This window comes from Nesoenas mayeri, assembly GCF_963082525.1.
Source record: "Nesoenas mayeri genome assembly, chromosome: 2".
In the NCBI taxonomy this organism is placed as follows: Eukaryota; Metazoa; Chordata; class Aves; order Columbiformes; family Columbidae; genus Nesoenas; species Nesoenas mayeri.
The window spans coordinates 35563187-35581553 of record NC_137543.1 but is presented as its reverse complement, the minus strand read 5'-3'; the positions used below and the strand labels follow the sequence as shown (position 1 = coordinate 35581553).

Genomic DNA, 18367 nt, shown 5'->3' with positions numbered 1-18367 from the left:
TGAAAAATCTCAGTCTTCATTGTGCAATCAAGTTTGCTGTGTTGAAGAAACGGTGTGTGTCACATTGAAGAGTCTAAAAACTACAAAGCATTTGCAGGTCCTTTTATTTTTCTTCACAGGCATGAACCTTTTACTTCCTTTCTTTTTTATTTTTTTTTCTTTCTTTTTCCTTCTCTACTTCTTTTTGGTAGCAAATACGGTAAAGATGAGCTGTTCAAATGTTTGCATGGCTTATTTTCATTGGACTCGCAGTACCAGAGCCAACAGCTGTTCTGAAGAAAAAGACATGCTCCTCTGTTTACTGAAAGGGCAAGGGTTAAGACCAATTGCAGCTGTACGTCAACATGTTGAAATCACAAAGTTCCGTAGTCCAATGCTGACACAAGACACAGGCATCCCGTCCATGGGCAGAAGGAGGCTCTGGGGTTTCAAAGTGCTGCTGAGCTGCTACAAGTACTCCAGTTCCAAGGCATGGTGAAGGGCCATAAGGTCAGAGTGGCTCGAGATCCTCCAAAATGGCATCGCATGCTGTGAACAGCACAGACAACATGTAAAAATAACCCCAAGCGTTCTGGTATTTAGACCCACCCACTGTCTTTCGCAAAGATAAGGGAACACCACGAGGAGAGAAAAAGAGCTCTTGAAAGCTCAGACCTTCACATTTATCTCTGGTTTCTCTGATCCACCCCCTCAGCATATATTCTCAATAACAGCAAATCTATTTACCAACGGGAACAACAGCAAACATGTCAGGAGGTCATAAGGAAGGGAGGGGTTTCTCATCTCTTTATGAGAAAAACAGATTTCAGCATGTGGCAGAAGAAAATATTATTTCTAGAACAAAATATAGGCAAAATAACCTGTACACGAAGCACGTAGGTTGAGGAAGGGAATATAATTTGATTAAAGAAAAGGGGAAGGGGGAAATATTATTTACTATCAAAACGTGTTTGTTCCTTGTCGAACTATCCCTGGCAGGTGAATTAAGAACATAGCCGTGGTGATTCAGACTAGCTCATGTGTTGCTCACATCTCTTTGAAAGAAGTTTTATCCCTGTGCTTTGTATAACATCACACATTGTTAGCACTGATCTTAAAACATCTTTTCCATATGGGACAAGTTTAAAATAAATTCATATTTTTTTCCTATTGGCTGCAATAAAACCTGTCTGGAGCACAAATATGTTTGCAAGCAACCTGAACAAATCAAAACCACAAATACCAGGAAAAAGCACACATTACTTTATCCATGAAGAGTAAAAATCTGATTAAGAACTATCTTTAAACTGTAAACCAGGGATTATAGTGTCAGCAAGAACCTTTGCTCAAATAATAACAGTAATAATAAAGATAACCATAATCTTTCTTCAGAAAAATAGTCTATAAATGTCATGGGAAAAAAGTTTCAACTCAACAATATTCTGAATGTGGTCGTGTTCACCTTTTCATTGGGTGAGTCTGTGTTCTGGCACCTTTAGGAGGCAAACCACAAGCAATTTATTATCAAAAAGGCTTCTGAGTTCCCCAAGCACTTTATCTACAACATCACAGAGAGGCTTTCTTCATCCTTCTCCAGCAATTCCAGAGCAAATTCCTAATTCTACTGAAATCAGTGGCAAAACTCATATCTTCTGATTATCACTTCTATGCTGATATTCTTTCTTTCATTCAGGTCTTCTCAAATTTTAAGATAAAGAACAATCTTGAAAACAATGTGAAACTCTCTGTTTCCAGCTGCATGTTTACTGTATGTACTGTAATTTTACCTTGTACCTATCTCACAAGGCACCTTAGCACAGAGCCTATCATATATTTGTTTTTAGAAGCTCAGGTAAACATTTGTCTGTCAGTGTATAAATAACTATTATTTTTAGAAGAATGCTGCTTCAATCCAGATAATGATGTGATGATGAACTGGATTGAATTTATAGAATAAAGCAAAGATTTAAAACCCCCCCAAAACCGTAACCATGTAAATAGCGGCAAGTCTCTCTGAAGTCAAAAGGCAACTGTTAACGAACAATCAACTGGTGCTCTTGTGTGAGTCAGAGAAGATAATGCTGAATTAATCAATATTAATAAGCAAGACTAAAAAGCATGGTAAGGAATCGGGAAACTGAGCACCCAGTGCAGGACAAATGTTAGCAAGTGCAGTTGCACAGTAAGAGGGAGTGCAGAGTGAAAAAGGAGCTGGTGAGCACCCAGTGCCCATGTTTCAGGGTTTTTACTTCAGAAGAGCTCTAGTTTGCCATCATGGAAAAGGTGTGCATTAGCTGTTGGAGAGTATTTGGTGGTACAATATATTCTTGTTTAGTTCTATCCAAAATAAATCTTCCCTCTCCCCTCCCTCCCTGCCTCTCTAAAACCAGTCAAGGATGTTAATCAAAGCATGGTAAGGAGGAATGATGGGAAGATCTGTTTCAGTATGACACTCCTGATCTGAATTAAAATGTAATATGGATCCATAGACAAATGCCCACACTCAGACTATGCCTAGCTTTTAAAGCAAAGGACTTTCTTCAGGAAGAAAATGAAATTACTCACAATGAAGCACCACTGGAAGAGTTTCTGTTCTGCTTTGTTTAACTCTAGATTGTTACAAAGCCTTGAGAAACAGCTGACTAAATCTCATGATGTGAGATGTTGTTGGAGCAAATATTTATTATGCTTCCAAAACACTTTTATACGTTAAGCCTTTCCTTAAGAAGGAAGTGTCGAAAACTATGACACCTATTATTTCTACATCTTCAACCTAGACTTCCATTGTGCTGTCTCTATGCTCCACCAACAACAGAAATTATATGCCATTAGCTCGTTGACTTACAACTCCACATCGCAGTGTCTTCCCTCTGTTACATTATACAGATAGTCTATCCTCTCCGCTCCATCAGGTCAGACACTGCTGCTTTCTGACTCAAATCTTTCCCAAAGATTCATCTCAGGAAACGAACCAGCAAAAGTGAAACAAAATAAAAATCCCTAATCCTGACATTCTCCAGGCTTTTCAAAAGCTTCTGTACACCTTTCTCTTATTTAGGCTCGGAGATCTTCCTGGTAGAATTTATAACATCTAATAGGGGTATTACATCAAGGACGAAGGGGGATAGGTTTGTGCTTGCTGCAGGCCTGTGCAGTGTGTACCCGCTGACTGCACTTGCCCAGCAGTGCTCAGCCATGCTGCCTCCCTTTCTTGTGCGGCTGCTGTTTCCCCCTTCTCTGACAAGCCCCCTGCCAGGCAGGACCTATCTGCTCTGCCTTTCCACCAGCCATAGCCCTCAGCGTCTCTTAGTCAGCTTGGCATCAGCTCTGCCTCAGCCATTGGGTCAGGGAGGTGTAAATAGCAGACCTAACATGTGGCATGGTAAAGACTTGGGTGGACACCTGACTTTGAGTAGTGTCTCTGCAGAAGCCAAGAGCCAATGACATGGATGCTCTTCAAGGTCAAGCAGCAAACTAATGAATAGGGAGAACTGTAGTAATAAATTCTTGGCTTCCAGCTCCCACTTCATGCAGCTCCAGCATTATATTGCTTCCCTAGTAACAACCTCAGCATCACAGAGTGTACACACACCAGGCAGCTAGGGCAGTTAAAGACTGATTGATTTAACAGAAGGTTTAGCTTCTGCTAAATCAAATTACAGCAGTTCTTGCTAGATGTCCATATGCAATATCAAGTTTTGGATTACCCTTGGCTGTTTATGGCCAGATTCTAAACCAAAACTTTAAGTGGTCATTATTTTAGTTATATCTTTCTATTTCAAATTCACTTAAGTCTCCTCTGTTTCATTTATGTCCGTCTATGGAAGGAGTATGACCTCCATTTACTCCACATAATTACAGAAGTGAGGTGAGTCCCATGAAAACAAAGAGGTTGCATATACCTCAGGATTATAATTATTTTCAGTTCTCCTGCATATAGGTCAAAAGACCAGCAGTACACTCCCAAGAAATAAAGCACGCCAGGAACGCAGTGGCTGCAGGGGGCTGGAATCTGCCCTGGCGCTCTGTGCACAGCCAAAGGCGGCTAATTGAGATCTCTATCAGTCTGACCCTATGGCACAGCCTCCATAGCTAAGAGGATGCGAAACAAACCTGATACATATCTATCTATATATATATGCATATGTTTGTGTAGGTATATAGAGTTTCACACACGTATGTGTCCATATATATGCATTTGTGTTCATGGGGTATGTACTGTAATTTTCACTTCATCTAAGATAAGAAATTATCACATAAAATTAAAACATTGAAGGTAACAAAATTATCATACAAAACCTTATACATTATTCCTGTATTACCATGCTTCAATTAACCACAACTATTCAGCCCTGACAAAAGCGGCAACACACCCATTTTTTCTTACCGAATGACCAGGCAAGAGATTCTTTGTATATATATTTACTAAATATTGCCTTTAGAAAGCCATCCCTGCCAACACTTACCATGCATGCCATGTACAACATGTGTCCTCTATTTTAAGTACACTGAGAAATGCTAATATCTCATTCACCACTGTGGGAGAATGGACAACAAATGCTAACTGCTAACAAACAGGCAGTGTAACTGGATGCATTGGTATCTAAGAAAACTATAAGAAAGCTTTTCTTATTGCGTATTGGAGGAATATGCATCTAGATTGGCAGTAAAACAATGATTTTGTGTACTATTTCAATAGCTTCCAAAAAAATAGGAAGCTTTCGTCTTTTAAAAAACATGAATTGTTTTGTTAATAACATGAAGTTTGGGAATAAACATATTTATGAACTTTTTATTTATTTAATCTTGATGACAATTTGAAATGAAATATGATGGGAAAAGTTTGACTTCGTTTTTGGTGTAAAAACCATGAAAAGTAAAATTATTATTTTAGTAAAACTGATAATTATAATATTATTAAATAACCTAAAAATATTAAGGAATTTTATTTCAGAAATAGAAACAATATTATTTTTCAGCATGTATTTACTAAAATAAAAAAACTTCAACAATTTTATTCAACCAAATAAAGTGTATCTATTAGCACACGTGCAAAACAAAGCCATTTTTTTGACAGCAATGCTGAAAAGTTCAGACTATCTTCCTTTCCTTAAACGAATACATATTTATACAAAAATCTTACTCCTGAGATTTGTGATGGATTTGAATAGAAAACTCATCAGTTTCTGTCATCTTCCACAGTATTTTTGTTGTGTTCCTGCCAGATTTGCTAAGCGTCGTCTTTACTTCCTACCCCAAACCTGACCAGCACAGTGTGACTGTGAGCTTGAAAGCAGTGGCATATTGGATACCCATTTATATTCTATTTATTGCTACACAAAGATTTATGATTTTTCCTCCCAATTTCCCTCCAAGGCAGCATGACCATTTTGGAGACAAAGGGAGAAGCCGATTTGCCTGGGCTCTCCTGAATCACCTGATGTAAAATCCAGCTCCTCAGTGCAGAGAGCCTCCTCCTTTGTCTCCTCTCACAAATTAGAAATCCTTCAGAGGATTCTTCTAAGTAAAAAAACTCGGGAGTTGTGTGTTGGGTTTTTTTGTTTGTTTGTTTTGTTTTTGTGGGTTTTTTGGTGTTTTTTCTCTACTTTATGATTGTGGCTCCAAAGGCAAAAGATGAACTCAAATAAAATGAAACAAAACACAAAACAAAGCAAAACAAATAAAATGCCAAGACAGTGGAGTCTCTAGCAGAAAACCCCAGAAAATTATTCTGGGAATAGCTGTGTCACCATTGTAGCCCCCCTGAGCATCTCAGATGCGGCAGCCGCCCTGAGCACCGTTCAGCTCTCACACCGGGTCCTTTCTGCCCTCCTCTCCCTCTTTTCCCAGGGAAGCTGATCCAAAGGTAGCAACCTCAGTGTGAACCCTGGCATTCCAGCCACCCTGGCTGTGAGCTAAACCGATCCAAAGGGCAGGATTATTTCCCAGTCTGCAATGCACACGGCCTGAGAATTTTAATTGTCTTATAAAACGTTGTGCTGGAAGTGACAATTAACAGAGGTGTTGATACCACGGCTAGTCCTGCGCTACATGAAACGTTAGAGTGTGTGGTTTCCTCAGTGTATTGTATTTATTTTCATTGATCAAAAGTGGCATTTTTACAATAAAACATTTTGTCTTAAAAATGTCTTTCAAAAGAGCAACGATTTTTAAATTATATTTAAAAGTTTCTATTGTTAAATTTTTACAACAATGACTATAATAAGAAGTTTTTTTAAAGTGTCCTCTTTTTCCCCCTTTTGTTGTATTGACATAAATTAAAATCTTGTTTTATGATGAAGCAATTGATTGATTATTGGTAAACTATTTTTAATAATAAAATTTAACTTTCTTACCTCCTGAGCTAGAATTTCAGGTCTTTTCACTACACAAACACAGAATAAAAAAAATCTCTCAAATTAAGTAAATTTGAATTTATGTGCTCACTTAAAAATTCTCATTGTAGTTTACAGGTAATTAATGAAGTGCTATTTGAGCATTAAAGAAGGGTATACTGTTTACAGTCTACGTGGTGCAAAGAAATGTACATATCCTAAAGGGCTTCATAACAGGTTAACACCTTCAGCAAAGTGCTGTACAAAGGGATAACATAAAAGCTGTCCCTGCTCCAAGAATATCACAAAACCCAACATGCTGACAGGAAGGAAGGTAGGAAGGAACTAGCTACAGGGTTCAGGGGATAAGCAAGGCAATGGGATACATCATGGGACAGTTATGCTAATTTGGGTCAACGGGCTTTGAGTTTTTTTTGTGGGGTTAAGTCTTTGCTGTTTTGTTTGCATGGTCACTGGAGAAGGTCTAGGCCTTCACTGGTTTTTAATACAGCAACACCATTTATTCCTGAGGCAGGGCATACATCTTTAAACTGAAGCACAGTATACACTAGTGTGCATCCCTATGCTTACTCCTCCTAATAAAGCTAAAAAGAACTTGAGGAGCAGATAACCAAAAAGACAACATCTGAGTTGGGAGCAGCTCCTGGTACCACAAGGCACTGAGCAGCTGTTGCTCTTGCAGGATGTGAAAGCCAAAACTTAAGAGGCAAATCCTGCTTTCACAGTGTGAAATAGTGAGCTCTTTTTTTGGTGGAGTAAGAAGCAGGACAAGAATCACAGAAGCATTTTCCTTAATCAAATTAATATTTTTCTGCAGAAAAGCAGAGCTTCTGGCCTACTTATTGAATTCTCTGGCATTGCTGCAGCAGATAATTTAATCCAGAGCATCTAACATGCTTTGAATCTGAAAATTCCTTCCACCGAGAAAGAATACACAGAAGTAATGGCACAAAGGAACTTTCTCTACTGCTGCTCCTCTTAGTAACTAGAAAGGCTTTTTCTTATGCTTTTCTGAATCATGTTTCCTGTTGAAAAAAGCATTGAATTAGATAATGTTACTGAAAGGACTACTCCTGCCATTATCATATACAACACTATTTCACTGAGCAACAAAAAAGGAACAAAGTGGTGGTGTGTTGTTTTTTTTTTTACCCCCAATCTTAAATGTAGCTTTTAAAATGTAATCATTTACAGCGGGAAAACATTTCTCCGCAAAGATGAAAGGCATTTCTGAAGGAGAAAGGAGCAAACTATTCCTGTCAGTCCACCAAAGGGATATGTGAAACTGAGACTCTGTGAAGCGCTGGGATGAGCTGGGAAGTTACCCACAACACTTTAGGGACACAAAACATGGATTTCATGAAGAAATACCAGCAAGTGGTTGTAAAATGTCATGTGGACTAATTAGTTTCACTTCTCCAATCTAGAAAGTTACAGTGGAAACACATACAGAACCATCATTGAGAGCCTTATGCTAAAAGAGAAGCTATGTAAAAGCAATTTACCTGTAAAAAGAAGCAAGAACAGAAATGCCCCATTTCCTACTCTTTCTCCTATTGTTCAAATAGCCAAAATTATGTCTCATTCCTTCAAGCAAAGACTTTATATCTGCTGTACTTTGGTAGGATAGAAAAGCCAGGAATAATGCCTATTATTTGTCATGGAGAAGAATTACTTTGTATGGAGTCTATTCCGGACTGGGCAAAAAAAAGTGAATTTTTCCCTTCCTCCCAGCAGAAAGAAAAAAATAATAAAGACACATTCAACTAGTATCCTATGGTCAGTTAACTGAGGTTATGAATGCAGGACAAGCCACAAGCATTTACCCGAATACAGAACCCAAACTATGGACACAAAAAACCCCTGAAAATTTTGCATACCTACTCCAGTCCTACATACCTTTTCAAGGTGTGACATACATGTATTTCATATAGTCAAACGGCACACTGCCTTTGATCAGGAAGAATTGCCATTTTTTGCTTATATTCATTACATCCTATGCGGTATTTTGAGATGCCAATGAAGACAGAACTATTAGTTCTTGGCACAAAGCCAGGGTCCATTTTCAGGCTACTTTTTGACATACATCAAACATTCATAGCTAGCTTAATGTGTCTTTAGGAAAACAAAGAACATCATGATCTGGAGTCATACACAACTTTCTACTAGATACAGTCAAAATATATTTCATAAAGCAAAGACACAAAACCCAAATGTCAATGCATGCTGTCCCATATTGAAGACAATTTTGCTTTCAGACTCTTGAAATCAACCCACACTGAAAAAAGGCCATTACCTTTTTAGCACCTTGCTCTTCTTCGACACCATCCCCTATAACAACATACACTACTTTTCTTCCAAATCTTTGAATTATTCGCTCGAAACAACTTTCTTTTCCTGAAATAAAAAGATCAGACTATTCAGGATAGGTGGTGATGGGAGGACATCAAATACATGACTTTTTAGCGCAGATCTATAATAAATTATTAGAGCTAGTGGGAGAGAAGAGCCTCTCCCACAGGACAGCGTATCAAGGCAAAGTGCAGTTTTACTCCTGCCATGGCAGCTGCCAGCCAACCTTAAAACCTGGCCCATGAGGTCCTTTAGTACACGCCATCGCAGAGGTAGTGAACTAGAGTTCCACAATATCAACTACCTTGTCTGCTTCTCTAATCTGAGGTGGGGTTCAGGGCGTAATTTCTCCATCAGGACAATTCTCTACTGGCTGTTGATGGCCAGTATCCTGAACGGAGCAAATTGATTGAATCTGAGTCAAAATTCTAGGGTTTTTTTTCCACAACCTGTGACAAGAGTAAGCACAGCTCCTGAAACAGTAGTATCCTGACTTAGGAGGTAACCCAAAAGATTCAGATTTAAATGTCTGTAATCCAATACACTGACAAGTCCTTGATCCTGCACTGGGATCCATTAACATGGCTCATTACTTCCCTGTGCAGACCTTGGGAAATGATCTCAGTGCTCCAGTCCTACACCTACATACTGATACTGGGAAGCTTCAGGAACTGGTACTGGGAAGTCAGAAAGAAAGCAAATTCTTGCAGTTGAGTTTTCTCAAATGTTCCCACTCTGAAAGTTCACTTCAGTCTGGTCATGGTACACGCTTACCTGTGTGTTTACAGCAAGCGATGGGAAAAATTGTGTTTTTCAAAGTAGTTTTTTCAGCTACAGATCAATACCAGCATAAGGAAAAAAAAGCTTCAAAATTACAAAAAGGTTTCTAGCCAGAAGAAAAGCCTAACTATTCAATGACACCCTTTAACAGTAGTGCCAGGCACAAGAAACCTCCAACACTAAGTAGCTTGAAACAGTGCTTGAAAATTATGAATCATGTCACGTTACAAAAATCTAATGATTTCCTGTGACAGTCAGTGACTGAACACAGTTTTCCAAAAATACCCTCCTGTCCTGTATATGTGAAGTCACAAGGGAATATTTATTAAAACATGTTTTAATTAAAATGTGTATTTAAACTATTATAATTCAAAGTTTTAATTTATTTTAAAGTTTTGACAGATGGTACCATTACATTTCTATCCAGAAAACAGCTTTAAATCTTTTATGGTACTGCTTTCAAATTTCTACATAAAAATCTTGATGAAGTTGTTTTTTTAAAAAAAAAAACAACAACAAAACCAAACAAAAATAACCCACCATTTTTTCTTGGCCATTTGAGCTTCCTGTATTATAGATACTTAGGAACACATGAAAAATGTTTTCATCTAGCCCACAATTTTGAAGGAATCTGAGACAGAACAGATATGTCATAATCACGTTAAAAACTACAAGGACGGTTGCAATCTGGTCCTATGTACTTCTGCGTAATCAGAATAATATCTTTTATACTGAAACAGAAAACAGAAATAAACATTTGCCTGACTGAAGCTTATTACAGTCAGTATGAATGAACTTCAATAATTACATTCTGCAGCAAAACTTTCTTGCTTCTGGTAAACTGTTTACCAAAATTTGCTACAGAGTCCATAAAAACAAATGGAGCCAGGGCTCATGTTTACAACATTCTGTACTTACAACCTACTAAAAAGCCTTCTCAGCTGCTACACAGCCTCACAGTTTTGAGAAATTATGACAAAAAAGCAATTATATTTCCTCCTAACAGAGACTGCATCAGCTATATGAAGCTTTCTGTGCTAGATCATGACAAACATTTGAAAAGCACCTTTAGGATGCTTCAGCATGAAAAGTGCTTAATGAGATCAGGTATTACTAATCTCTATATTTGCCATGGTGAATGTAGGTAAGAAATAAATGCAGACTACAGTAGCTTTTTATTTAGAATCACAGTTTCAAAAGTATCACAACAGTATAAAAATAGCTCACCTATTTTAGTCGCACTGTAAATATTCTCTATGGGAAATACAACCCCTAGTCCATACAACAACACTTTTGCCAGAGCTGGAATTAGCTGCGTAGTTGTTACAAGAATGTTCACACAATTTGTCCTATGGAAAAGAAAATGCAAATATCCTTTTTTTTTTAACAAACAAAACAAGTAAAATCTTATCCCTCCCATCAGAACCCCCCACCATTATTATTGCCACTTACAAAGAAAGGGGTTTTCTCTACCTTATAGGAAAGTAAGATACAGAGTGGCATGGTCAGACCAGAACAAGGAATGAGAAGAAGGTCCTCCAGCTTCAGCATTTTGTCCACCAGACCAGCAGCCTCTTCTATTAATAGATTATCATCAGAAATCTTAAAGTTTCCTAACTATCCCATACTCACCTTGAATGAATAAGGGTGAGTGCTTTCAGTGCAAGTGTTAGCCAAGAATCTGTCAAAGCTTCAATTTCTGCTCTGAGTTGTAACCAAGCCTCTCTTTTTGCTGGACCAAGAAGACCTGTGGAGTAGATAAGAGAATGTCTGCATTGAAATGAAGCAGCATTCTGCCATTTTCCTTTGCTTTCCATCAGCCCAGAAACAATTTTCCACACACCTCAAACTAAACAGCTCACTAAGCACTACCACGTTAAAAAATGCATGGAAACCAAAAGTTCTTCCCTTTTACTACTTCTGTATTTGTTAGATACTCCAGAGTCACTTGCCTCCAACATTATTTTTGTAGGTGTTATATATTTCTTTTACTCGTCTGTAGCGGAAAGCCAACTTTCGCATCCAGTCCACTCCTCCTCGCACCCCTGTCGCGAGGCACAAATTCGCACTGGTGGCAGCCGCGGGAAAGCCGTCTGTTCCAAAGTTATACGTGCTAGTCAGAGATAAGAAAACCCCCAGATTAATAAAAGAGAACAGTCTACATTCAATCACCAGCTACTCACTTTGCTGAGTTGCAAAGGCTAAGACAGCTATTATAAAGAGAGAGCGGGCTACTGTGAGCGTTACAGCAGTTCATCGCTTTCCCAGGAAGGAACTTGCAAAGTGAGGTTTTATCTTGCTCAGTTCGCTTGTACCTTAAATCCTGGCCGTTGTCGTCTGAAGACACGTCGTCAATGTGAACCTGGTCGCATTCCTAAGGTGACAGAAAGACTTTATAATTTTCTCGATCTTGCAATTCTTGAAAATAATGCTATAAAAACAATGAACAATCTACTCATCAAGAATATTTTTAATTGTGGAAATCAGTAGATGGCAGTCTTGTTAAAACAACTATTTTACCTATTCCTTGTGCTCATTTCTTAGAATAAATGCACACCATCATTAGCTACTGCTGCTAAATGGCTTTCCAAAACCAGGTTTTTGTGTTTAGAAAGGAAAGTGGTTAAAAACAATTAGCATATGTGTTCCATAAACATTCTTGTAGCTTTTTAGGTACCTTAAGACATAACGCTGCTCAAAGCTGATTCAGTCAGTGCATAAGTGTAACTGAAACCAGACATTTTGGTAAATGTAACATATTAGAAAAATTAAACCTGATGCTAACCGCCAATGAAATTATGACCTCTGATTGCTGTTGAGCCACACACCAACACAGCCTGAGGCCAGCGTTTCAGAGGAGTGCAGACGAAAAATCTGTTCCTAGTTTGCCATTCATTTGAGAGTTGTGAGTTTCCTTCTCTCTCTTTGGTCTTAGTGCATGAAAGCAGCTTGCAAAGATGAAGAAAATCTGAACAGAAACAGGCAAATCAAGCCATCTCTCCTCAGTGACTTGTATGCAAACTAACACAGCACATTCATAATTAGCTTTGTCCATCACTAAGCTAAAAATTTTAATGTGTAGTGTTTATCTACCAAAAAAACCATCAGAACATTAATACTAACAATTTAACTTTTGGCAGGAAAACAAATAACCCTTTGGCACTCTAGATCAGTCTCAATTCAGTGCTTGAAACAATAATGGATTTCAATTATTTTAATAATTTCCTCTTCTCTCTCTTAATGTGAAGTTCTATAACAAACATAATCTATTTTAAACATTAAAAAATTGCAATCCTTTATTTTTGTGTTATTGCTTTCCCCTGAACAAATTTTTCTCTCTCTATGGATTTGTGAGGAAGGGAGGCAAGATAGAAGTGCAAAGAAACTCAAACCAGCTGTTCCCTAACAGAATTAAAATCATGACCCTCAACCCTTTTTCTAAAACATCTATTTTCCAGCCAACCCTCTCCCAGCAAGCAGCAAGCTCCAAGGAGGAAAAGACTTTGACCCTGTAACCTTCTCCTCCTCTCCTGAGGTCAACAACCTCAGATAAGAAAGAAGTTGAAGAAGTCTATTTGGCCTCACATGATGGCTGTGGATTCTAGATTTTTAAAAACATATGTCTATGAAAAATACCTCAGAAAGTTTTCAAATGCTTTGAAGAACAAGGTGTGGTCTTTCGCACTTGTATAACATACACTTACTCTTACTATACTAACTGTTTTGTATTTTAAACATAGGTAGCTTGTGCTAGAGAGAGATGTAAGAGTGGCAACCAGCACAGGAAAGACAATACTACATTTGCTCATATTTAACCACCATACAGTGAATTTCCTTCTCAGGCAGACAAAATGTATTAAATGTACAGACACAGCCGAAACTACAAGTGTGAACATATGTTGCCAGGCTTTGAAAATCAACTTGGCTGAAAAAAAAAAACCAACAACCAACCCAAACAAAAAACACAGAAGCTTCTTCAGTAAGTTATCAAATTCACATAAATCAAGGGATTTTTGTTTGTTTATAACTAAAAGGAACTCTCCATCCAAATGTCTACAAAATTAAGGATTCAAATATGAACTGAGTGTAAGCTAATGAAGGGGCACCCTCCTGAATTCATGGCTTTCCCATTGTAGTTACTCTTCCACTGCTTAGTGACTTCTCAAAGTCTCAACAGATACAAAACCTAAGCTTGAGTCATCAACACAGCAGTGACAATTATCAAGTTAACATTGTCCCAGGTTGGAAACGAATAACAATTGGAACAAGTTGCTGGAGAAGAGGAATCAAAGTAGAAATCTGGCAAAAAGAAACTATTTTTTTAGTAACCACAAAACTAAAAGAAGGAGTAGAAGATCAGCTTCCTACAGGAGTAGCTGAAAGAAGGAATAACTCAACAGAGTTACAAATTCAGTGCTCTCAGGCAAAAGATAGAGGCAGGAAAGATGACACCAGTCATCTCCAATCCCACAGTTAGAGAGGACCCAAGGACTTGGAATTTTAATTTACACTGCAAGGTCTTAAGACCATCACAAGCCTTGGGACACCACAGACATTCTCCCCTTCTGTCTAACTATCTGCTTGATAGGTAGAAAGTGAGAACTGAAATGACACATCAGAAATAGAAATCATGGTATTGAAAGAAAGAGTGATTTTGGAGACAAAAACTCCAAAAGGGAAATTAGAGATTAAAACTCATTGGGGTAAAGGTATAGAAGCAGTGTCAAGAAAGCAAGCAAATGGAATAAAAAGTGACGAACATCACAGATTTCTGGTAAAATACTGAATATAATGGAGAGAGATAATGTCCCCTTTTGTCAGAAATAAAAGAAGAAAGAAGTCGAGTCAGGGAGGGAATGAAGCAAAATTAAAGCACAAAAGATACATGTTATAATTTGGAAAGGATTAAAGACCAATGTGATTGACACTACATTACAACTAAAGGAAGGTCACAAACAGTGCATGACTGTTTTGTTCCTCTTGAGTGGCAGGACACAGCTTTGAGGCTAAATGTGAGCTTTGAGTGCCAGGTATTTTTTCACACTCTCTAGCTGACTCAGACTTTGGGCTAATGAGTGATGGGTGCATTTTTCAATCCCTAAACATGGGAAGGGAAAAAGCTCATTTAGCAATTTCTTTTTTAGCAGTAAAGTTATTTAGGAATAACTCTGAAGAGAATCCAATATCTGCCCACCATTAAGTGATCTGTTCCAACCTTCCTTCGGAACACCTTGTATTTGTTTTCACTTGCTTGCTTTGTGTGGAGCATTTGTTCATGAGCAAAGACTACTTGAGACACTGTTCAGTACTCTGATTAGTTTTAAGCAAGTACCCACACATTTAACATTTTAAACCAGCAGTTAACTCAATATGCACAGTAATCAGGAATATGGTAAAACGACGTTTGACACTGACCAATAAATAAAGTATATGCTTCCAATCAGTACATTTTTGCAAAGATACATTTTAATAAAAATACAAAGCCTCATAAAATCCTCAAGTACTTCCCCAAAAACTTCCATGACAGGAGTCAACTTAGAGCTAAACAAACATTCAAAAAAACAAACAAAAAAACTGGTTTGTTTGCAGGCTTATCATTTCAAACTTTTACAGATATATTTGACACTTTTGCAAAATTTTCATAGGAAATACAGTACTAGTATTCTGCTCCTAATTTTCCTGGCAAAGTGGTACCTGAAATTAATTCCCAGTTGAAACACTATAAATGTATGTTATTTATGCAGATGTATTTTATTATGATAGAATCAGATTAGTAGTTAGCTCCAAAGCAGAACATTAAAACTGTTGGATTCACTTTTAAAATAGGCTGAACTGGCAAGTAAGGAGCAAAATATCCTGTGGCTTATGTATAAAGATTATGCAGCAAGCTGTGCTTTGCTCCTAAAGGTGTTGACCTTGCAACTTCAGCGTATCCAGTTTGAAATCTTCACGAGGGACTACAAGTGATGACATGTTTGCACTGGAGGTTTGGATTTCAGTCAGACAGGCTGAGATGCAGCTCTGCACTTTGGGATCAAACCCTGGAAAGCCAAATACACTTGGTATAGTTCAAGCGATAACACTTTCAGAATGGAAAAGCATCTTAGACGTCTCAAACCTACTCTCACATAGATCTGTCTAAATTGCATTGATTTTAATGAAAACATTGCCAAAGTGCTCAATGTTCATTTGAATATAAGAGTTGGGCTACTAAAACATACAGAAAGTTAAAAGACCTTATTCATGGTGCCACATATATGTTCTATGCACAAGTACCAGACACAGGATAGGACAGTTATTCGCGAAGGGTAATTTAGTCTAGAGAAGCGATGCTGCTCTGATTCAGATTTCTGCTGCAGATCTCTTGCAGCTGTGGCCAGCAATCAGAGGGCAAGTTGGTCAGAAATGTGGCTCAGTTGTTTGGTTTTCTGTATGATCAGCACACTAAGCTTGACAGCCAGAGGGAAAAAGCATAAGAGTGGGGCTGGGTGGTGGGAGCCCAAGGCAGGACCCTCAGAGCTATGTCAAATAAGTGCCATCTGGAAGCTAGGGAGGTTTGTTCAAAAGCTTTTGTGGAGAATTACATTTTAAGAAAGAATTTGAGGCAGAGAGAAAATTCATCTTCTGCAAAGGGGGAGAACAAGTCTTTTCAGTTCAGGAAGGGCAGCACAAAAGACAGCAAGCTCTGAAATGCAGGAGGATTTAAAAGCCTGTAGGACGGAGACCTCAGCAAAAGCTACTGTCAAGGAAGAGAAAGGAGACATTTCCTATATATCTTTAAACTGCAAGTTTGGATGTAGGAAGAGGCCAAATAGGTGATATAAAACATTAATAATATGCTTACAGCATGTTCAAAGATACAGTGTTAAAGGTGATACTGGAGGTTGTCGGTGGACTTATCAATTAGCCTAAGGGAAAATGAGTGTCAGCATCTGTAACTTAGCAAATCTACCTATAGCAGTTTAAGAAATTACTATCCATGCTGTCCTTTGCTCTTCTCTTGCACAGCTAACTTACATGGACCCATGTGTTTGCATCCCTCAGACCTTGCAATGCCATAACTAGTATCTTAGCTTGAACAAATATCCTGCAGCAGCACAATTAAACCAACAGACATTGCAGGGAGCAACTGAGGCTTGTTTCTATGCTCCCTTCCATCATCTCTGCTTTGGGACTGAAGCAGCAGCAGATACATGTTCACAGGAGCTCCTTCAAACTGCTGCAATCATTTGCTAAGTGCAAATATGTCTCCAGTGAAATGCAGTAAGCCAAAGAAAAACAACAATTGGAAATGATGGACTAGGTGAATCTAGCCTAAGTCTTACTTGTACATGGAAACCTTGTGTCTTCTCCCTCCTCCATTCCCAAAGCATTTGGTAATTCCTTCCTGCTAACTTTTCTTTCTTTTCTGTTTTTGTATGATGAGCCAAAAACTTCGAGAGATGCTCCACAGTCATTATTCACAGCTCTTAAAATGCCTGGACCTATGTAGTCTTCTGAAATAATTCCTTCAAACTAACTTAGGATCTTTAGAAAGATTCATATGCAACGCATTAAGTTATGGCAGAAATGTTCTGCAAATATTTATATTACTTTGCTCCTTCGCTACCACCCGTCAAGTTGTGCACTTCTGCCATAATTATGTAAAATATGCCTCACTACTCAATTTACTGTAGGAAAATTATAATAATAAAAAAAAGAGATTAAGGCTGTTACAAGAGTTCCTCTTATCTGTGCCAATACTACATGCCAAGTGGAGTGATGTAACGGCTAGCATGCTGATCCTCTACATTTCTGTGTTACAAAACTAACAAAAATAAATCTAATAATTCTGCTGCCTTTGAATAAACATTGAGTGTAAGATAACTCTGGACAAGCTTGCACACTATGAAAAGGAATAATGTGAATAATATTATGAACATAAACTCAGAGAATGCTGTAGTATTATAGCCCCAAATCTGCTGATTATGGCTAAAATACATTTCCACATTTGGTTAATCTTCTTAATTTACCGTGAGAAAACTAACACCATGCTGTCAACTAATTGTTTCAATACCTTAGTCTGCAAAGTCAAATGAGAGAGGGGAAAAAAAAAAAAGCCAACAACCACCCTTCAGAACAAGCTATTTTGAGTTTGCCTTTACATCAGCATGTCCGTTGAGACAACTTGGACTCTGGCCAACTCACAGGAAATGATTGCTGGGATTCTCTGTTCCTCTCATATCTGTCATTACGCAATTATATCCACTGCTTCATTTTCCCTACTGAACAGTAGAGAAATTTGGTCATGTACATGTGAGAACAGATCTGGCAAAACAAGTTAAAGCTGCAATCCTTCATAAATGTGATGTATCTGAAAAAACCTTAATTAAAAAAAAATCCTCTAGTGTACACTGCTGTGTTTTTTTATGCAGCTTTTTATGACAGCAGTATCTCTCTTCATGTCTTTTCCAGAAACAATATACCCTTTAAGATATATACCTTTTCAGATTATTATCTGCTCCACAAAGACTCATCACTTCTATAAGCCATCACAATGTGCTTCTTTGGGAAACACAGTATTACAGATTGTCAGGGAATGTTTTTTGAAACTGCAATTGCATATTTCAAAGCTAGTTTGTGATGACCATTTTTTATTATCTGTTTGTTTCTACATCTTTTTACTTATAGCTGTGATTATATTCCTGTAAAATAAAAAGTAGCTTGCTGCAAGTAGTCTCTGTTCTGGTTTTATTAAAAAAAACCAAAAAACAAAAAACATGCAAGGATCCCAACATTATTTAATAGTAGTCATTAAAACTTGGCAAATAAATCTCCAGTTTTTACTTGACTAGAAATATAGCAAAATCTCTAGTATGTGTACAGGTTAGAAAAATGACATTACATAGAATAACAGCACC

General features: G+C 37.9%; 1 protein-coding gene across 7 annotated transcripts in view; it reads right to left on the bottom strand.

Annotated features, from left to right (window-relative positions):
• Nucleotides 1-447: 447 nt before the first annotated feature.
• EYA1 (EYA transcriptional coactivator and phosphatase 1) overlaps nt 448-18367 on the bottom strand; it is a gene marked incomplete at both ends in the record, with an annotated part of 153263 nt that continues 135343 nt past the window's right edge. For all 7 annotated transcript variants that reach the window (XM_080339673.1, XM_080339674.1, XM_080339675.1 and 4 more), the window contains 6 exons: nt 448-528; nt 8632-8732; nt 10695-10816; nt 11100-11214; nt 11420-11580; nt 11783-11841. In XM_080339673.1, the coding sequence (XP_080195799.1) occupies nt 448-528; nt 8632-8732; nt 10695-10816; nt 11100-11214; nt 11420-11580; nt 11783-11841 (639 nt within the window). The remainder of the gene's footprint in view (nt 529-8631; nt 8733-10694; nt 10817-11099; nt 11215-11419; nt 11581-11782; nt 11842-18367) is intronic.